This window comes from Calonectris borealis, chromosome 9, assembly GCF_964195595.1.
Source record: "Calonectris borealis chromosome 9, bCalBor7.hap1.2, whole genome shotgun sequence".
NCBI classification, from domain to species: Eukaryota; Metazoa; Chordata; class Aves; order Procellariiformes; family Procellariidae; genus Calonectris; species Calonectris borealis.
In genome coordinates this window covers 16,762,191-16,783,888 of record NC_134320.1, presented here as the reverse complement: position 1 = coordinate 16,783,888, position 21,698 = coordinate 16,762,191, and the positions used below count along the sequence as shown (strand labels likewise).

Here is a 21,698-nt window from a genome sequence, read left to right as displayed (position 1 = left end):
AGCCAGAGGGTTATGGGACTGAATTCTCTAACTGCTTATAAAGCGCTTATGGATTTCCAGATAGAAGGTTCTGTATCAGTGAATTTAATAATAAAGATAAACAACAAATATATCTGCTGATTTATAAAAAAAAAAAAAAGAAAAATTAAAAAAACACCCCAAAAGAAAAAAAAACAACTCTAAAACCCTTCAGGAAAAACTTTCTTTTGTATCCAAGATGAGCAGTTTCACTCCAGTAGTTGAAATGCTTTACTTGTACCATTCATTGAAATTCACATCTCAACAATCAATTAGCAGAATGAAACAAAAAGCCCATGGAAGTAATTTTTCAGGCAGCAAGTCATCTTGTGCCTAATAAAAATAATTAAAAATGGTATATGACCCCTGTCTTAAACTGCCCCATTAGGATGTATCTGATTTGGAAATGTACCATTCAGAAATAATCTCTTAGAAAATGTGCACAGCTTTGGGTTTTATGACAATCAAGATGTCATCTGCATAACTCCTTTCTGAAAAGGAATCTCTAGCTTGGTACTTGGCAGAGGTTTTCCTGCCTCTCTGACAGAAAGAGAAGAGTTATTAAGGTTTCTGTACTACAGAGTCTCGTTTGCCGGTTGCCAATTTTGGGACCTCATCCTCAGCTGAAGACAGTCAGGGTAGCTTGATTAGTCCCGAAAGAGTTAGACACTCTGGCATCAACGGGGGACACGTCCTTTAGTCTTAGTATCCGTTTGTGAATACATCAGCATTTTCTTCCTGTCTCTACTTTCACTCTTCACTCTGCTGAGGTGCTCACCTTGATTGCAAATGTACTTCTGGATCAGAGACCTCTCTTTTAAAAAATTGTCTGTATTTAAGGGGGGGATAAAACTATTAGGATTATCTGCTTCATCACCTCATTTTCAAGGTGAACATACCAGTTTGTATTCCAACATGCTCAAAGTTCATGGTATTTCCATCTGACCTACATCACAATCCCAAGTATCATATTCATAGTTTAAAAACAGATCTTTGTAGTCGCATTTAAACCAATATCTTCACTTTTGAATCCCAAAACTCAAGTGTTTTTCTGCCTGACTCCAGAACTGCAACTTGGTGGATGGCTTCTATGAGCGATACCCCCAAGGGCCCAGGCTTGTCATCGGCATTGTCCGCAGTGTGTATAAAGGGAATTACACTTGTATTGTGACATTCAAGGACCACGGAAGAACCTATAATCTCACCAGAACCATAAAGATGAAGGTGGTGGGTAAGAATGACTTTAAAATGTGTAAAATGCAGGTGGATAACTGCAGAAGTGGTGAAAACAGCTGGAAGAGTCTGTCACAGGATCCATTTGTGGTTGCGCTCAATCTGCGTTACTCAACTGACCTGGTATATTTTTGCTTGCTGGGGTCAGCCTTGTGTGACTGCCCAGGACATGTTGCACTGGAGGTCCTACCCACCACCATGTCAAATGCCCCAAACAACGTAGAGGGTGACCAGGCTTAGGCTGGTGAGGTACAGCCCATGAGATGGCCAGGGGTACCCTCTGCTGGCATGTGAATGCATAACCCTGGCACTCTTGGTCATTTTTGTCTCCAGTGCCCTTTGCTCGTCATTATTTGTGGGATTGCCCCATTAGAGCCAACTTGCTTTGGTCTTCTTGCAATCTCAATGCCTTGTGTGCTGAGGGTGAGACTGTTAATCAGCCAGGCAGGGCTCCAGTTACCCAGCCCAGTGCTTGGACAGGCCCGTCCCAGGCACAAGGGCTCAGCCTACCTGCCAGGGAATTGTAGACAGAGCTTAAAAACCTAGTGAACGGTGAACAGAGCACATGCTGAGTCCCACGGCAACTGCTGCTTTAAAAGCTGAATTAAATACTTGTGACAGGAAATGATGTTTGTATTTTGTTTTTTAAAAGCAGCAATAAAAAGAAACTGGTGTAGGTTGTGTCTTGTGGGAGATGTTGAGTAGGAGATGAGAGGAGAATGGAGCTCTTCTTGTAAGAGGCCCAAAAACTTGTATCTAGACTTATCTAAACTTTGGAGGAGCCTCAAAACCTGAGTCTGGCCCTGAGTTTGGGGACTAGGATTAGATTTCTCTTTCCATGGAACTCTGCAGCAGGATTGTATTAGATTGGGGCATGTGCAGCGGGGCACGAGGGCATCATGAGCGAAGCTGCAAGGACCCCAGGTTCTCATGAAGTCTGGGTCCCCGTGGGGGGCTTTCTGTTCTCTCCCGCAGGATCTCCGAACAAGGCCTTGCCACCACAATTCATCTCTCCAAATGAGAAAGTTGTCTACGAACTGGAAGCAGGTAAATTACAACACTTACTGCCTGCTATCGCTGCCCTGGCAGCCTGCCTGCTGGGACGGGGAGACCCAGCCAGGCACAGCAGCTCTCCCCTTCCACTGCAACCCCGGTGCTTTCCCTCGCAGAGCACGTGAGCTGCCACGAGTTGCCTGGCAAACAGCGTGGGGTGCCAGTTCTCAATGCCAGAATAGGAGAGCACAGCTTTGAAAGTTTATTTTTGCAAGCACAAATAAAGATAGATATTCAGGCACGGAGATGCAGGACTGCAGCTGCAGAAGCAGACGAAACGGGGACCCTCAGCTGCTTAGAGAAATTCCTGTAGGACCTTGTCCCAGCCCTGTCCCTGGCTGTGGTTTGCTCCAACCCTCCCTCATTCAGCCCCTCAGTGGCTTCAGCCTTCTGGCCACTGCTTGCTCATCTCCTCTCCCTTTTTGGCTGATTACTTCCTAATTAATGACAGCTCTCCTTTTGCTGGCCTCACAGCGTTGTGTAACAGGGTACCACACCCCTTCCCCCACCCCATCTGTTAGACTGATAGCTCTTTGGAGCCATTCCCTGTATTGAATGGATCATGTCCCATTCCATTGCTGTAATAAATGTGGCGCCGATGATGATTAGCAGCAGAGTCTTCACTTTAAAGTACAGCTTTTTTGGCTCAGAAGGTCAGACTTCTTCCATAGTCACTCTATAAGATAAAATCACTTATGGGCTGATCACAAAGATATTCACGCTCCCAAGCCTGATCTTGAGGGGAGCTTAAGTGCCTGAACAAGGGTTCCCACACCAAAATGCTTTTGTGGACCTGGATCCTTTGCTTCATGGCATCTGTCCCCTGTGCAGTGGGGACAATTAACGCTGCCTGGCTTTCCAAGGAAGCAGTTGGCACGGAGCATCTCCCTTTGGGTGGGTCACTTGGTGCAGTCAAGGAATTTGTTACACATTTGAGAAGGCAGGATATTTTTTCCTATTTATTTGTCTCATGAATCAACATGTCTGGGGTGTTAAACTGTTATCAGATGTCTGAAGGCGGATGCTGGCCTCATTCTCTCCTGAAAGGAGGCAGAGCTCAGGCTGGTAGGATCACTGGAAAGCACAAAAGTCAGGGTGATGCTGTTCCTGCTTTGCAATACCTCACCGTGGTCTTTTCTTCCCAGGAGATGACCTTGTTCTGTCCTGTGAGGTCTTCTTCACCTTCCTGAAGGACTCCAGGACTGAGGTGTGGTGGACCATAGATGGGAAAAACACAGATGACATCATGGACCCCAAGATAAAAGTCACACAAAGGTAACATAGTAATGTGAACCTTCATTTGTATCTAACCCTCTCTTGGGTCCTGCAGAGGGGTGTGGGTACAGACATGCCACAGTCCCATTTTCCCTTGCAAGGGAGTGTGGAGTCCCCCACTTCCCTGTTAATCAGAAACCCCTGTGTCTGCATCATGCTATGATGAGCACCAGGAGCTCCAGGGAGGAGGCCTCCAGACCTGGACAGCGTCTTGTCTTACAGAAGGATTTGAGGGAGCTTTGTTTACCAGTTCACATCATCACTTGTTCAGGTCCTTGTAGTGGTGCCAACAGCTGGTGCTATTGTGGGACTTCTAAAACAGGGGCAGACACAATTTTGTTTAGAGGAATGTTCCCAAATAGCAGAAGTGATAAAAAATGTTTCAAAAAACAGAGGCTGAAAACAAAAATGTAGTATTACACGTAGTATTGATTAGGAGGAATAGAGATTCAGTTACACGAAGAACCCAAATGAGGTTTAGAGTCCTGTTTGCTCGGTGCTGAATTACATGTGGAAGGCAGTCGCTGCCCCAATCAGTTCGCAAACCTGCGTAGGAAAAGGAAAGGCAAGAGGAAATACTATTATACCCGTTTTTCAGATGATCAATTCAGGCAGAGAGAGACAAAGTGACTCATCCAGGATTGCACAGGGAATGTGACGTGGGCTCTGAATCCTGAGTTCATGAGATCTTGTTGCTTTGTAGGCCAGAACTTCCTTTATCTCTAAAATGCAATGTGATACAGCTGCAATGAGAAAACTTTGAGTGACAAAATAAATATTAAGGAAAATCAGATAAAGGAACAGCTGCAGCTATATTAAAATCTGAAGTGTGTATCGATTTATAAATACCAAGTTTAGGTGTTTTAGCTTTTTAAAGAAAAAGCCGGGTTATATCAGGGAAAGGAGTATTTGTCATTAAGAACTTTTACATATGTAATGCTCTAGTTTTTCTCTTGCAGTGAAATTACTAGAGATTTTGAAGACAAAACTGTCATAAGGACTCTAACAGTTGCAAAAGCCACACCGGAGGACTTGAAACGGAATTATACTTGCTATGCCAGAAACGCCAAAGGCGAGGATCATAGCCAGGCCATAGTACGCATGAAAGGTAAAATACTTGCAGAGCATGGGTGTGAAATGAGGCATGCTCAGAGAGAACTGTCGGTCCTGCCTTGAGCCTTGCCCTGCAAACAGTAGGGGAACAAATAATTCCATCAGGCCTTTTTCCCCAACACACGCTGTTCTGTATGCACCGCTGTATTATTGCTGTCATGCTGCACCACGTCTTGGAGGCAGGGAGCAAAGGATGCCTGTCACATATACCCTACCATGGTCAAGTGCCTGAGGAGAGAGGGGGTGGATAGACCTGTTGTTCTCATCCCATCCATGTACCACAGTTGAAGCAGACCTGAGGGGACGGGCTGCTTGAAATGATTTCAGCTTGCTTGATTGTGTGAGGGTTTTGTGTGACACAACAGCTACCAGTTGGCATCCTCCAGAAGGCAGACTGCCTTCGCTGACATTGCTCAGGGAGTGAGACAGTCTAACCATGACGCTCTGTGGTTTTACTTCTTGCTGTGATGATGCTCCAGTCTAGATACAGCCATCTCAGCATGGATGGTATGGACTGATCCAGCTCTGTTCAGTGTTTTCCTACATCTTTCTTTCATGAAAGATTTTGTTCCTGTTTCCCAGACCCACCTCTCAGTAATAAGAACTGAGCCTTCACTATAGATATGTGAGGTTTCCTGATTAAGGTGGATATTTCCTCCTCCTTATCAACCTCATCTAGAGCTTCAACACCTGCTTGCTGTAGGTCGGACCTCCCCTCTCCTCCCCCATCCCATAAGGGATGCTGACCTGCCTTGTGTAGCTCATGCCGGACATCATCTTCCCCCCACTCTGCCGTATTAGCATGGGAAGGCTCACAGAGGTCTGTACTGGAAGAGCTCTTTCTCTTCCTTCTTGGTACTTGTCCTCCTTTTTAGTCCCATTCCTTTAGTCCCCTTCCTTTGAGACAAACTTTTCTGGATCATTAGGAAGGAACGAGAGACCAAACACACAACTGAGAAAGGCTGAAACCATCTGCCAGTGTGTTCATCCTACATGCATAATTCTTCTGCGATGATAATGTTTGTACATGTAGCAGAAGCGAATCTAAAATCTTCAGATTCTTTCTCTATACAGCAGTGCCTGAACGCTGTTTTCTAGGGGACTGACCTGTACTAACCTCTCTCTTCCTCCCCCGTCTGCTCCTGGGCAGTTGAGTGGGTTTGCTCTGAGCAGACCTGGTTACTCGCCACCCCTCCTTTCAGCTCTGTTCCACAGCAAAATCCAAGAACCATCCCTGACCACTGCTGGTAGAGCAACCTTAAGCTAAGCTCACTGCAGACCATCCCACTGCGCATAGGAACATCAAGCATGCCAGAACCTAACCCCTCAGCACTTGTCTTCCAGTTTTTAGCAAGTAGCTATATATGTTGGCTCCAACTCTTTCATTACATTAGGTTATATACATTTCCTGCTTTTTCTGGATGATTTCCCTCTCCTTCTCATGTACTTCTGCTGCTCATCACCTAATGAAAGTTGTTAAATGCCTTCCATTTTCTTTTTTGTAATTCAGTTTCTAATAAAACTTATTAAATCTTGGAATTTGGTGATGTTTCCGCTCACTGCTGTTCTTTTATCATGCAGTTTGCCAGTGTGCATGTCAGCTGCCACCAGAATCGCCATAAAAATGGAGTTGCCCAGAGATACAGTTAGAATAGTTGTTTTCTGTCCTTAATACGAAGAAGCAGCAGTGGTGTGTTAGACACTGTATGAGTTGGAGGTGGGCTGTGGTGTTCTGGCTTGATGTCCACAGGTTGTCCTATTTATTTGCAAGCATTTCAGCTTTTCTGTAATGAACTCTGATTCTTCTTTCCTGGTAGAAAACAATCAGGCCATGGCTAGTTATACCCTTGCTGTCAGCCTGGGACAAGCCACAAGAACTGTGTGTATTTGGTGGGGAGGGAAAATGGTGGCCATTTTGCTGCAGGTGAGCTTTGGCTGGCTTTCCTACAAGTAAGTGCTGTTGTGTTACCCCAAGAGTTTGCATATGCTGCTGAGATGATCACGTTCATGAGCTGGCTTTGGACTGTGCAGGTGGTTTCCATCAATGGGTCATTCTACCATCTGGCTGCTCTCAGGGTCTTGCTCAGCGACAGAAGTCCAGCGTGTGCTTTGACTTGCTCTGCCAGCCCAACCAGACCTAGTAACCCAGAATGGGGACTGCAGGGTAGCTAGCCATCATCTGTCCTGCCAGAAAAGCCTTGGCATGGCCACCTTCCTCTGAAGGGCCAGCTTGGCTCTTGGCTGTTCCTCTGTGATGTTTGGCTGCATGTGACACAAGCTTGTTCCTGCTTAGCTGAAGGCCCAACCTGTTCTGTAAACCAGACCCCCTCTTTCTTTTCAAACCCAGTTGTAGCGCCGAAGTACACTGTGGAGCTGGCCTGTGGACTGGGGGCAACCATCCTGCTCATTGTGGTACTGATAGTCGTCTATCACGTTTATTGGCTTGAAATGGTCCTCTTCTATCGGGCTCATTTTGGAACAGATGAAACCATTCTAGGTAAGGAGTTAAAGGGCTTACATTTATTTTATCCTGCTACAGTCCAGACCCCTTGTTTTCATATAGGAATTTTCATATAAGCTATTTTTAACCTTCTTCACAGCATAATGACATTTTGACCTTCCATTTCTATACCTGCGTTCAGTTGTGTGGGTCATTTTAGAGCAAGAGGAGTCAGGGGAAGGAAGAGATAAGTCCTCTGTATTCTCTGCAGAGGTGAAGCATATAGACGTGTCAGGCTCCCTGGGGGACTACCCTGCCAATGGCTAGCTGTTTCATCTGATCTAGATGGTCAAGATGAGTCACCAAGTTTCAGTAAGTCCCTGGTTTCTCTGGTGACTATATAAGGATTCACAAATCCAGGATGATTTGCTTTAAAATGTGGGAAGACATCCAAAAGGATGGATCTGGAAATCACTCTTCTATCCTCAGTTCTTCCACAGCTTCCCTGTGCTACTGGGAGTTCATCTCTTGGGACTCTAAGCTGAGATTTCTTCCTCTGTAGGATGAGGAGGGTGTTCAAGCCCTTGTAGTGTGTGGTGTGAATCTGCCAAGGGGGTGCGGCAGCTCTCGGAGGATGTAGGCAGGGTGCAAGCCTCTGTCTGGTGGGACTGCTCATGTGGGTAGACAGCAATGAGAGGAAGCGATGTCAGAGATGTCAAAAGACAAAAGGACCCTGGACCAAACGGGTTGGTCATCCTGCTGCGGTCTTGTACCTTCAGCAACCCAGCAGTGTCTGGGTACCTGCACATTCAGGCTGGGTAGTCAAAGAGGCAGCACTGCTGTCTTGTAACTATGGAAATCGATGTGTCTTAACCTGCTGTGCCTGGGCTCAGCGAGCCTTCATACCTGCTTTTCCCGTGAAGCAAGTCAAAGGCTCAGCATGTGCAGTATCACAAGTGTCTCTTCTTTGTGTTTCTCTGCGCTCCCAATGCTTAGACGGGAAGGAGTACGATGTGTACGTGTCCTATGCGCGCAACGCGGAGGAGGAAGAATTTGTGTTGCTGACCCTGCGGGGAGTCTTGGAGAACGAGTTTGGGTACAAGCTGTGTATCTTCGACAGAGACAGCCTCCCTGGGGGAAGTGAGTATTTCACAGGGGGCTGTGCTCCATGCGCATTCTCCTTTATTGTTCTTTGAGGTACTGATAATTGATAGGAACTGGCCTATCCAGACTAACTTTATCCTTTGTTTTTTTCCCCATCTCCATTAACGATCTCTTGTTGGTATCTTCTAATGTTTTTGCTTCATGTGACAATGTCGCAGATGCTCCAGGCCATCAAAAAGGCTGCAGTGGGCAAGTGGTGGTTGTTGGTCATTTCAGTTGCTCTCTCCAGGAGTGATGTGCAGGAGTGATTGATCTATCAACATGAGGGAACCGGACCACTGACCTTCATGCAAACCCTCTAAGCTGCCTTAAAAAAAGGGGATAAAGTCAAGGCTAGCAAGAAAAGAGGCAGGGGGAATGTGATACTGGACCAGACTGGTAGCTCACAGAGGGTAATGGTGAGTGCCTGTAAAAACCAGGAGTGTCTTCTTCAGGGAGGTGTGGAGAGCACCGTGCCAACATCAGTGAGAAGATAACGTGCCCTCCCAGAAGGCCTCCCACTCACCCTCATTAATTAGAGAGTCTGTGTCTAACATGGCATACAACTAAGTTGCTATGATTAAGAGTGCTTTGTTGCAGGTAGTGAGACTCATCTCTTCACTAAGATGTAGATTTTTTTCACTGTTTCAAGGTAAATCATACAAGGTTCTGGACACAGCATCTGCTGGAGGGATGCAGGGAATCACCAAGAACGGAAATTTTTGAAACTCTCCAGATACGCTTACGGTCACACAGGTGCCACAGCCAAGGCACAAATCTAGCCAACACTCTCCATTTCCAGTGTCCTGGGGCCTCAGTTGGCTCTATGATCCCTGATGCCCACTAAAAGTTCAAAGCCTGAACTTCTGCCAGTGCAGACCGCCCCACATTAAATTAATGGGCTTTGGGTCAGGACCCCACTGATGACAGAACCTCTGCTGATAAAGTCCATCGGGTTCCCTTTTGGGTAGGACAGGAGGGACTGCTGGAGTCCCAGCCCAGCTGTGTGACAGAAGGAGCAGAATCAGTCTGGGATCTTTTATCTTTATCTCCTAGATCGTTGCCAGGACACAGCACGTCTAAGTTTGAAGGCAAATAAATACGTGTGCCTTGGGACAGGGAGACAGCTGCAATCCTGATGCTGTTCCTTCTAGAGAGAGCCTGGATGACATGGCAGGGCACCCTCCAGCTCTGTTGCTTGATGCCAGTGCCAGGCTCAGAGCAGGTTTGCTCTGAGCTTTTCCCACCAGTTGTTCCTGAAGACATACATCTCCCTCCCCTTCCCTCTGCCGCTTCTTGACATCTTTCCCCTTTCCCTTTGGAGGGTCTCATTTTCCTCCCAGCGCAGCTCTCCTGGGCTCCCTGCCCTTCACCCTCATGCCCGGAGCGCTCCCATCCCTCCTCGCCGTGGCAGTCGCGCCAGCCCTCCGGAGCACTGCTGGGGTAGCTCGTCATTGCACTGCCGTTTGCAACACTGCTGGGGTTTCCCCGATGCTTCTTAGCTGGGATTTGATTAATCTCCTTCTTGGGGAAGCACAGCGAGGCAGGAAATAGCTTTTGGCAGCTGTGTCATGCTTCCAGAGCGTGCATCTATGTCACGGGTAGAGAGTTATGTTGTCCTTGATGAAGAAACAGTGGGAGATGGATTATCTTGCAAGTTTGCTGACAGGAACTAATCAAACATGCTTGACAGCTAAATGAAGTTGCATGTCAGCGTTATTTTATTCTCCATTATTTTCTGACCAGTCAAGAGCATTCCCTTGTCAATGAAGTGTGGGAGATCCTGCAGCAGAGTGTGCAAGCATCGGGATTCACACTTACGAGGAATTTTCACATTAATTACAGAAAGGTGCTTAAGGATAGTCTACCTGCAGATGTTAGAAAATCAAAGAGGATCCACAGTTACCATGACATGTCTCCAGCTCAAAGGGTGTCACTTTTGGGACACTTCATTAGAAGTCCTCAGAGCAGTTTACTTGTCACTTCTAGAAACACTCAAATCTGCTTTCATTGATGACAGCAACAGGAACAGCTGGATGAGTAACAGGAGCTAGGATGGTAGTATTTCCAAAGCAAATTAACCCATGAGGACACTCAGGGAGGGTGTAGATACTTATTGCGTGTGTTTGGTGTGAGGAAACCGAGGCAAGAGGAGTGAAGGGATTACCAGAGTCATTCTGGACATCTGCCAGGGAAGGATGTTAAGCGTGGGCATTCGGGCTTCCCGACGCCTCTTCAGGCTGAGTCTTTTCCTTGAGCTCATGTGTTGTCCAGCTGGCAATTCTCCTGCTTTGCTCCAGAGAGCCTCTTTTTCCACTCACACTAGAAGGAAGCTAAATCTGAGCTTACCAGAGCAGCCATCTTGGCCACATGGCATCCTCATAGGATTGGGTGGTGTCACTGCCACATAGTACGGTGCCTTTTAGATGTAGCTACCTCGAGCATCTCCGCATAGCTTGGGGAGGAGGAAACACATCTGTAGGCAGCCTCGGGCTGGGAGTAGAAGATGTCACTGTATGGGGCAGTGGGTACCAGCCATGGCATAGGAGGCCCTACCTAGAATCGCTTGCAGGTTTGGGAAGCACCAGTATAGTCTCTAGAGAGGGCCTGCAACGGATTTTACTGTCCCTTTCAAAAGACATCTGGTGTCACGCTAGCAGCTTAGCAGCACGTTCTCGACCATCACTAACCACTCAATGTTTCTTTCTCCCAGTTGTCACAGACGAGACCCTGAGCTTCATCCAGAAAAGCCGACGTCTGCTTGTTGTCCTGAGCCCCAACTACGTCTTGCAGGGGACACAGGCCCTGCTGGAGCTCAAGGCTGGTCTAGAGAATATGGCCTCCAAGGGCAACATCAAAGTCATTCTAGTGCAGTACAAAGCCATCAAGAAGAGCAAAGTGAAGGAGCTGAAGCAGGCCAAGGCGGCCTTGACTGTCATTAAATGGAAAGGCGAGAAATCCAAGTTCCCAAAGGGCAGGTTCTGGAAGCAGCTGCAGGTGGAAATGCCAGTGAAAAAAATTAGCAGGAGTTTGAGCCTTGATGGGCTCATACGTATCCCTGAAAAATGTTTGACACCATCAGAAAACAAAACAAAACAAACCCCAAAAATCCACAAGTTAGGCCAGGGATTGGGAAGGAACTCAGGGTTTTTGCCGTGAAGGGCTGTCCCCCAAGCATTTCAGAGGACAGTCATGCCTCCCTGCAGCTTTTCTACTGCCCTGGCAGTAGAGAGACCAAAGATGCATACACCTCCTCTCTGCAAATGCACGCCCTTGTCATCAGCCACAAAAGCCCTGGGCTCAAGGTCTAAATTTGGGCTATCCAGGTGGGATGCAGCCAGCCCCTTGTGATAGCATGGTATTTGCATAGGCCAGTACTCCTAGATCCAGTTCCTACGGGACCTTTGTTAGCATCCAGGACAGAGCTCTTTTCCTCTCCTAAGTGGCTTCACTCCTTCCTGGGCCTTGGTCCCTGCTGCAGAGGCTGAGGAACAGTTTGAAAGGTGGCTGCAGTATAGAGCCTTTCAAACACGTCCCAGCGATATAGTCCTGATCACTGTGGAATCACAGATTTCTGCTTCAGTGGGGGGAGCGTAGACTCTTGAGGCTCCTCATCTTTGCTCCCCACATTTCTGTAGGAGCAGGTGCATTCAGATTGTTTGGCAATGTGAAATGACTGTTACAAAAGCATTTTAAAAAAAAAAAAGCAAGCTCTGCTAGGTGATACTTGTATTGTAGCATTTCTACTAATAAGTGGTCAGTCTCTGGGACTCTGCAGTCTCACGAGTACCCCAGATCTTTCAGGGCTGTAATGCTCGTAATCCAGGGGAAATCTCTCATTAGTACAGGCCATGGAGCATGTCTGAGAGGTGCTTCTTTGTAGAGTAAACTCAGGGACTTCACAAGCACTGCAAGGAACCCCAATTTACTACTGAACCCGCCTACTGTCTCTGTGCTGCTGGGTGGGGGAAAGCATCATGCAAGGTGCTGCTGAGGCCTCTGGGATGACACTGGATATATGTCCACTCCCCAGGAGACCCTACAACCTTATCTGAACTTATTAAAAACTACTAGCTCTGTCCAGCTGGGTAAGACTATGAAGAAAGGCTGAGAGAGTTGGGGTTGTTCAGCTTGGAGAAGAGAAAGCTCTGGGGACACCTTGTTGTGGCCTTTCAATACTTAAAGGGGGCTTATGAGAAAGATGGGGACAGACTTTTTAGTAGGGCCTGTTGTGTTAGGCCAAGATGTAATGGTTTTAAACCAAAAGAGGGTAGATTCAGACTAGATTTAAGGAAGAGATTTTTTACGTTGAGGGTGGTGAAACACTGGAAGAGGTTGCTCAGAGAGGTGGTCGATGCCCCATCCCTGGAAATACTCAAGGTCAGGCTGGTCGGGGCCCTGAGCAACCTGATCTAGTTGAAGATGCCCCTGCTTATTGCAGGGGGGGTTGGACTAGATGTGCTTTAAAGGTCCCTTCCAACTCAAACTATTCTGTGATTCTATGAAGACTCAGTGTTCTCCGCCTGGGTATGAACAATATCACCATTCAGAATTCAGGGCTCAGGTTTAAACTAGGCTTAGCCTTACAAAGCAAGTCTCCATCCATCTTGTTACCAGCCCAGAGCTGCAGAACAGAGGATGTATCTCAGCTTCTGCAACCTTTGCACAAAATGGAAATATAAAAAACCACTCAGTGCCAGTCCTTGCTTCAATGGGAGGCAGCAGGCATAGAAGAGGACCTGGTGAGCTAACCCCTGGCAGACAGGCTTTTCAGACTGAGGAGGGGAGTGTCCATTCCCTTGTAGGACAGACCAAAGCACAGCGGGACCCTGGTATTGACTGGTACTGTTGTTCACAATGTTTTCACGTAAAACTACAAGCTCTGGGGGTGTCTCCATACTCCTGCAGCTCCCAATGCAAGGGTCTGCCCACTTAATTGTGGAATTCAGTATTACGCACACTAAGTGCGTGCTTCTTTTTTGTCGATAATGGTTGCTCCTGAGCCACCTCTGACTCATGCTTTCGCTTTGTTTGTGTCCAGCGGGTGAAGCATAGCCATTCATAACGGCATTAAAAAAGCACTACAATTTGGAGTCTATGCACTGTTCGCCCAGCTGAGCAGGGAGGTTCAAGGGCATCCCAGTAAACAGCCCAGCCTTAAAGGTGTGGGGCGGAATCCTGGCGTCGGCAAAGCCCCTTGTTCTTAGCATCTTATGATTAATAATGTTATTCCAGGGCAGTGGGGAGCCGCAGCCACCCATGCCGTTGGGCAGGTACTGTACAAATGTGGAACAAACAGAGCTTCTCTCACCTTCCTCTTCATCCTCCCCTCCACGTAAGCTTTGCTTTAAGCAGGTAAAATTGCAGGCAGCTTCACTGAAGGCAGTGGAGCTCCTCATCTGCTCAGAGGTGCTTAAAAGCTTTGCTGTTACGAGCTTTTCTACTGTGGCTGTCTGTGGAGGGGCAGAGCTGCTTCCCACGCTCCAGAAAGCTTCATTTGTACGAGATAGCACCCAAAACCATGCTCAGCTTTGTGAAGCCATTGCAACAGTGTCATTTTGCCCAGCTTCACCCTTTTGTTTGTGTTTTCAGCATCCCTGTAATCGGCTGCCAGATCTGCAGGCAGAGGGAAGGCCCTGAGGCCAAAGCAGAACTGTGTTAGATTCCAATTTAATTTTTAAAAAATTAACTCAAAAATACGCATAAATTCAATTAACATCCCAAGCCTCACCACATCACATCTCACTTTTGGCTGAGGTACCAAGAGAACTTCTGCTGATGTTTTAGTTAGTCTGATTATTTTAGGAAGTTAAATCCACCTCATTTATTTTGCTAGTTTTATTCAAAGAGTTTTCCAAATAAACAATGGACCAGGACTTTCTCTGGCATTCATTGCAGTGGCCCTTGGTGCCATTGCAACCCCAGAACAGGATTACTGAGAGACATCAGCAGAGCACCCACAAGGCAAAAGGTGCGATGGTCTGAAGGGGGCCCAAGGTGCCCAGAGGGAGCAGCGTGGAAGGAATAGCGCTGCCCCGGGAGCTTTACCACTGGCTTTGCTGGGAGCTGTCAGGCCAGGGGTAAACCGCAGTCCCAGCTGTAATGCAGATCTGCAAGGCACCTCGAATACGCCTGCCATTTCATCCTATGCCACATGTGGTTTCCATTATGAGATTCTGTCACAGCATCTGTCTAGTTCAGTTGGGTCGTTTGAGTTTCTGTGCTCTAACCTAACATTTATCAATATGCAGCTCATACAAAGTTCCTCATTGTTATTTCATGGGGAAACAGCGTGGCACAAATTGGAAAAAATGTCTTCCGCCCTGTGCCATTTGATGTTGTACAGCTGTTCCAGAGTTTTCCCTTCTCTTTTCTGTATGTTTTTGCCTTTGTGTTATTTGGTCTGTGAAGTGTCAGTATTATTTTATTTTGCTTTTCAATAAAACATTTTCACTTTTGCATTTCAGTCCTTGTGCATTTCTCATAAGTATCATTTTGCTCCCCATTACGTCTGCGAAAGGCCGTTAAAGATGACTGTGTGCAGTCCAAGCATCAAGATCATCTGGGGACATCTCCTTAGAGGGGGACATTTTCCTGGCTGTTCCATGGTGTGCCTGCAGAGATCCTGAGGCACCACCACTGCTACCAGGGCCATGCAAGCAGGAACACAGTGACACGCCGCATTCAAATGTCACCCAGCGATGGACATGCACACACAGAAAGTCTCTGACCTGAAGGTTGCAATCACAAGATAGAAAGATGGGAATGAAACACCATCCCTTTGCTTGAGAGACCAAGCCATAGTGTTGAACAGAAGTCTTGGGAATCTGCCCTAACCACAGAAATCAAACTCGCTCTTAGGCTGCTTTGCCCGTCACCTCCCAGGCAGTTGGCTAGAAAATGTTCATTCAGCTTCATATTTTCTTATCCAAGCCACTTTCTTGGCTTTTTCCCTTGTTTGCATGCTAGCAGGTAAGTTGAGAGAGAGCCTAGCACTTCCAGACCACTAGCAAAATGAATACTTGTGACAACCTATGGATTTAGGGTCTCTGGGGTATGGGATCTATGACCCCCCAGCTTTTATTGGGCTGGGACAAATATGTGGCTTTTATACTCCTCTGTTACATCTCTGGGGTGCATTAGGGGAGACATAAGTAACCAACAAAAATACACAGTGACCTTCGTAGCCATGTAGTAAAGATGGAAGGTTTTTAGTATGAAGCAGATATCCAAGAGTTTCAAATTTTCAGCTCTGTTGGTACCCGAACCCCTGCAGCGTTATTGCTGCCTGTCCCATCCTGTGCTGTGGGTGTCACTGGGAGGAACCACCCTGCCCGCACACTCTGAAGTGGCCGCTCAGGATTTCTCATGAGCTGGGATTGCATTGTAAACTGAACATCCCAGGGTATCCTGGTCAGCCAAGTCTAAATGCAACCCGTTCTCAGAAATAAAATCTATCTTTGGGAATTTGAGCATTTTCCCTGCCAAAAAAATGTCGAGTCTCAAAAAGTGTTGCAAATTCAAAATTGATAAAAGAAAACCATCACTGTCAGCTCAATCAAAACATTTCATTTCAGCGATGTTGGAATCATTCACGTTAATTGAACCTGTGCTTTTTGAGCAGGCAGGTAGAATAGGTGACCTCCCAGGGGCTGCTCCTGCCTGCATTTCGCTGTGATTCTGTGATTCCAGTTTCAAAAAGAAAGACCTTTCAAACCAGCAGAGGGGCTTTTTCTTTCACAAAATGTTGAAGCTTGGCTGATTTCAAAATAGATCTCAATCAGTTATAGAAAGGTTTGAATGAGGTCTGGACTCAGTAAATTGGGAGATTGCTCCCAATTCCTTGTGCCTTTGAAATAGGGTGGTAAGAATGTTTCACGGCATTAAGTGACAATTCTGACAGAACTGACTTTATCATCTACTTTTGGTTTCAATGAATCAGTGTTTTCCTGTGTGTGTTGGAGGGGAAAACCCCCCCAAAGCTTGTATATAAGAAAAAAATACTCCAAATAATTTGATTTAAATTCCAGTATTATGTTAAAGAACAAAACAGTGCCTTACTTTCTCCATTAGGATATTATTGTTCAGTCATTTTTTCTATCCCAAGTTCTTGGTCCCCAAATAATCTAGTGACAATGAGTTTTACAGCTAGTCATATATCTTTGAAAAAAAAAAAGTATTGCTCTGTACAGTATTAAAAGAAGATGCATTCAGGTGCAACACGGTGTACCTTCTGCTGTGAGATAAGGAAAGAGACAGCCAAGTGCTGGAAGAATAGGAGGCATTGCCATTGCAGGGAAGGAGCAGTATTTTTATTTATATAAAAGACCAGTGTTCCACTGACAGGAAGGGAAGGGAGTCTCCAGGCTGAGGAATCAAGGCTTTAGCAGCGCGAAAGGCGATGGAAGCAGCCAGTAGCTCTTCTCCCCAGAACAGCTCTTTGCAAGACATTTCTACAAGGTTTTTCTCACAGAGTGTGCAAGAGCTCTTACTCCAGTGCTCCCTGTCCTTCTTGAACACCAACTTGTCCTCAGGCCACCCCCCATCTCAGGCACCAGCACTCAGGGAGTGGCTGGGGTTTTTTTAAAGTTTTTACAGTTCTGTTAATCAGCTTGGGTTAATTTGCTAAGTGCCATAGCCCTATTAATTCCCATCCTTTCCACTGCTCACCCATTAGCCATGACACCTTCATATGCTTACTGCATCCCAAGCTATAGATAGAAGTCCAAGGACACCTTTCAACGTTCATAACAAAAGAGATGCTGCCCTTGCCTGGCACCATTCCAGCTAAGCATCTTGCTGAGCTTTACAAACTGCAATTAATCCCAAGACATGCTTTGAAGGACAGTATTTTCAACCCCCATCACAGCTAGGGGAACTGATGCAGAGGTTTAAGGCTGACATTTTTGCTTTCTAAGTTTGGAGGCTTCCATTTCTAGATGAGAGAGCATGAGAGGGAGGGAGGTGGGTCTTAGCCTTGGCAGTGTGAGCTGTGGCACGATGACGTGACTGCTTCACTTTGTTCCCCCGTGCAAAGGGCTGCCGGAGCTGTGGGCAGGCGGTTCCCGAACAAGACCTGCCCTTTATCAGACGCCTGCTTCCCTGGGCAGGAGTGATGCCGTGCAGGGCAGAAGTCAGAGGACGGTCCTGGCTTATCCTGCCACCCTGGCTTCTCGTTTACCACTTCAGCCTTCTCAAAAACCAACTGCAAAGCAAAAATGCTGCTATTGCTCCCGCAGTCCCTGCTGGCAGGAGCGTGGGCAAGTTGGAAGTCACTGGGTTTGCAGCAGGTTTCCCTCTGTGGGGAGGGGGGATCCGTGCAGGTATGCCACCAAACAGCTTCCCTCGGCTTTTCCCTCCCTGCTCCCTCCCCCTTGTACACCCCAACTCCTCTGCCCTTGCGCTCCTAGATACGACCGAAGCCGTGTTCGACTTCATCCAGAGGAGCCGCAGGATGATCGTGGTCCTGAGTCCCGATTACTTGACGGAGAAGAGCATCAGCCTGCTGGAGTTCAAGCTGGGCATCATGTGCCAGAACGCCATCGCTACCAAGCTCATCGTGGTGGAGTACAGGCCGCTGCAGTGCACCCACCCCAGCATCCTCCAGCTGAAGGAGTCCGTCTCCTTCGTCACCTGGAAGGGGGAGAAGTCCAAGCGCTCCGGCTCCCAGTTCTGGAAGGCGTTGCGGCTCGCCCTGCCGCTGCGCAGCCTGAGCGCCGGCACAGGCTGGAACGAGAGCTGCTCCTCCCAGTCGGACATCAGCCTGGACCCCGTCCAGAGGAGAAGGAGCCAGCTGAAAGCACAGCCCAACCCACGGGGCGCCACGGCAGGGACTCTCGCTCCCGGAGGGATGGCGCCGGCCCCTGATTCAAAGGCCAAACACCGAGCCAAGCACTTCTTGACGTGCCGGTGTTGTGGGACCTATTGCAATGGCGGCAGCAGACTCAAGCGCAAGCATCGGGCTGTGGCTGAGCCCAGGTGGGACACTCATCTCTGCAAGCCGGGCTCGGGCAGGCCTGCGGCGCAGCGGGGTCAGGGCAGAAGTCGACCTGAGCCCCCGCAGGCGCAGGCTCCCGCTCTCGCCCTCTGCCATTACAGCGACCTGTCCAACAACAACGACTTCTACGTCCTCTAGCCAAGAGGCTGTCGGCACCGCAGGTGCTGGGCTGGCCAAAGAAACTCACTGCAGCCTCAGCTAAGATATTTTTACAATATCGCAGGCTGACGCGGTGTCGTTCACCATCAGTCCCATGCCAGCATGGAGGACTGCAGCAATATCACCGGTGCTGGTGATCTGAGCCAGGGACCTGCAGCCACACACAGAGCAGCAGCTGGGGGCTGCCCGTCCCCGTCCTTCTCCTTAATTTAAATTGCAAAGTGGAGCTGAAAACGTGTTTCTCTGGCGTTGTTTTTCCCCAGCTGTGGTCGTGTTTGCCACAGGGCTGCTGCTGGGGTCGGGTGCGGGAGGGCAGGTCCCCGGCCGGGGGTCGGGAGGGCGGGAGGGGGAGAAGCCGTGCTCCTGGTGGTAACCTCTGGAGAAGAGGGAGCAAGGCTGCATTTTGCAGAGGATCAAACTTTGCTAATGAGGGCAACGGGAGCCCCCGCCAGTGCGGGAGTGCACTGTACAGTACAGTGCGTTATCCACTGTGGTTTAAAAGAACTTGATCAAAAGTTTTAAGACAAGTCCCTTCTCTCTAAATAAAACTGATTTCTTTAACCTGCTGTTGTTACAAGCGCCGTGGGAACTGGTAAATGCCGGAGCCTTGCTCACCAGGTGGTGCCTGGGGAGGTGGTTTGCCCAAGCTGACTGAGGTCCCCTCCTGCTCCCAGTGCTTCCAGTGTGCTCCTGGGCTCAGTCCCTCTCCCAGCTTCCCCATGTGATGAATTTGTTCTGTCAGTTGTGTGGCCTTTTGCGCAGCAAGAAAGAAAACCATTACAAATCTAGGGAAATATGATTTAAAAAATTCTCCGAGTAGTCAGTGAGCTCAGGGATAGGAGCAAGACCTAAAACACTCACAGAAAACCTCAGGCGCTGAAGCTGAGGGGTCAAAACTCAACCACACTTCATTAAATAACCGAAAGAGGCTTTGAATGGTCTCCCTGGGGCTGCAGTTTCATCAGCCTGTTGAGCTGGCTGTCAGCAGTGTTTCCCGCACTTCATTTGCAGTGAAAAATTTATTTGCCTCATTCTGCTTTGTATAACGACTTGTCTCCCCACCGAGGAAGGGTGCTAATCCTGGGAGTCGGCTGCCCACCTTCAGCTGATGCTCAGACACGCCAGACTGGGTAATACACTGCATTCGTTTTCTTTCTGAGACAAAAAAAAGGTCTCCTTCACCACTCTGGTAGTCTGGTTGCTGCCTCTCAGGTTGGCAAGTAATTATTTTTCTTCTGCCTTGGAAATATGAACTGAGCCCTTGGGGTACAGGGTCTGTGGCCCCCAGGACAGACCCTTATCTGATGTCCTCACAAGCAGCCTTAGTGAAATTGCTGGAGCTGTGGGGAAGGAAGGGGCCATGTCTCACCCGTTTTAATAACGCTGAAGCCCGATTATAATTCAGGCATTGCTCTCCTTCCCTCAGCAGCCCCTCTTCCCCAGTATTGTCCCCACTTTTTCCATCCTTTCTCTCTGAGACCAAGCACAGCTGATGGCTCTCCCATTACAAGTCTCTGTGAGCTGAATCCTAACAACCCTGCTGCAACAGACCAAGAAAATAGAAACCAGAAAACCTGGTGCTGAATCAATCTAAATAAAATAAGGGCGAAAAACCCCTACCAGCTCATAGGAATTAGAAATTCAGACTCTAGAGAACTCTCCAGGTGTGGATTTCTCTGTAATTTCAAGCAGACGCATTTTAAATGGCTCAGAAAAGTTTTGTCCATATGTGGCCATCCTCAGTGCTCAAAGAGGAGAAGCAGGAATGAGATATTTGGAAAGCGAGCTGATAAATTGCAGAATGCTTTGTGAGAAGTAATCGAAATACCATTAAATGGTTAAATGGTTCCAGCTGCTTACAACTAGATGTGGGAGGGTACCCTCAATGAGGGTGGAGCTGAAAACATAAACTACAAAATACAAATAATTTGCAATCAGTCAACCTCCAGAGCCAGCATATTTGTTATTTGTTGGCATTTAAACAGACTTTATTGACAAACTTTGCCCTTATTTGACTGTGGTGTTGTCTCAGTCGACAACAGCAATCCAAAGACGTAGGAAACAACACCTGGAGCTTGTAACAGATGTACAGAATGGCCAAACCCAGCCTTTTTGGGCAAACTGTCATCTCTTCATGAAAGAACAAATGCAAACTGGAAAGGACCGTTGCTTCTCCTGTTGCTTCAACAGAGCTAGGGCAATTTTACTACCCCTTTTACTACCCACCAAACTGACCCAGGGTTTCGGTTGCTCTTGTAACAAATGCTGAGGCACGGCAGATGTCAGTGTGTGCAGAGCCTTGGCCCCTGAGGCCGAGCTCCCAGAGCCCAAAGGCACGCCGTACTGGAGGGGTTGTCCCAGCGAGGACACAGGGACTAAGCCCTAGAACCGATTTCAGTTGTCTTTGTCTCTCATCCTGAGCATGTTGGTTAGCAATACCCCCCAGCACCAGCACGAGGTCCTGCTTTAGGACCAGAACAGACTCTTTGCACAGGGTTTGATTTCTGCTCTCTGAAAATCAGTTAAAAATCTGTTCACGTCCCATCTGACAGTGACGGGTGCAGATGGACTGCAATAACTGCTCTCTTCTCTAGTACACGTGCATTTGTCAGTTGTGTACAAAAATACAATCGTCTCCAAAGTTAAGTCAGCACAATACCAGTGTGTCTCCTCTCAAGAGAACTGTTCAGAGGGGAGCAGGATTAGTATATATGGAGAATTTCTACCACATTCTAACATAAAAACATTCATACAACCTTGTATATACTACCTATGGCATGCGATGGTACAAGGCTACCACATCATAATGTGCAGAGCCATTTGTACAATATTTCCACTGTTACCTAGATGTTTTTAATCTGTGGAAGGCTGATGGTGTCATGAAGACACTGAACAGAGCTAGCTAGGCAGTTCAGGAACGCAGGCAAGTCACTTAGTCCATCCCAACATCAACCTGTCTTCACTTTAGTGACTGCAAAGCTCTGGTACCCAGGAGTTCCACTGGACATGCCAATAATGGGCTGCTCCTCACTTCTGAAATGTTGGATGAATCACTAACCTGCAGGAACTTAAACAAACATTCTTCCTAACATCAACAAGATTGTTATTCTCATCTATTACATGAGACGCTGATCTCAGAGCATCTGATCTAAGTGTATTTATAGCAGACATTTTCCCGAACGATGACAAGACCGTGAAGGAACCGACAGATGCCAGAAATAGGGAAAAAAATGCTTCAAACCCTTAATCCTTACTCTGTATTTATAT

The 21,698-nt window shown here is 47.5% G+C and overlaps 1 protein-coding gene across 3 annotated transcripts in view; it reads left to right on the top strand.

Moving 5' to 3' along the window:
• Window positions 1-18,449, top strand: part of IL1RAP (interleukin 1 receptor accessory protein) — a 49,920-nt gene extending 31,471 nt beyond the window's left edge. For 2 of the 3 annotated variants that reach the window (XM_075157098.1, XM_075157097.1), the window contains exons 5-11: window positions 1,084-1,249; window positions 2,227-2,298; window positions 3,450-3,579; window positions 4,539-4,687; window positions 7,040-7,189; window positions 8,129-8,272; window positions 10,989-14,741. In XM_075157098.1, coding sequence (XP_075013199.1) covers window positions 1,084-1,249; window positions 2,227-2,298; window positions 3,450-3,579; window positions 4,539-4,687; window positions 7,040-7,189; window positions 8,129-8,272; window positions 10,989-11,434 — 1,257 coding nt within the window. In that variant the 3' untranslated portion in view covers window positions 11,435-14,741. Of the gene's footprint in view, window positions 1-1,083; window positions 1,250-2,226; window positions 2,299-3,449; window positions 3,580-4,538; window positions 4,688-7,039; window positions 7,190-8,128; window positions 8,273-10,988; window positions 14,742-17,685 lie in introns of those variants that run through there. The other variant, XM_075157096.1, reaches the window with a different exon arrangement.
• The last annotated feature ends 3,249 nt before the right edge of the window (window positions 18,450-21,698 follow it).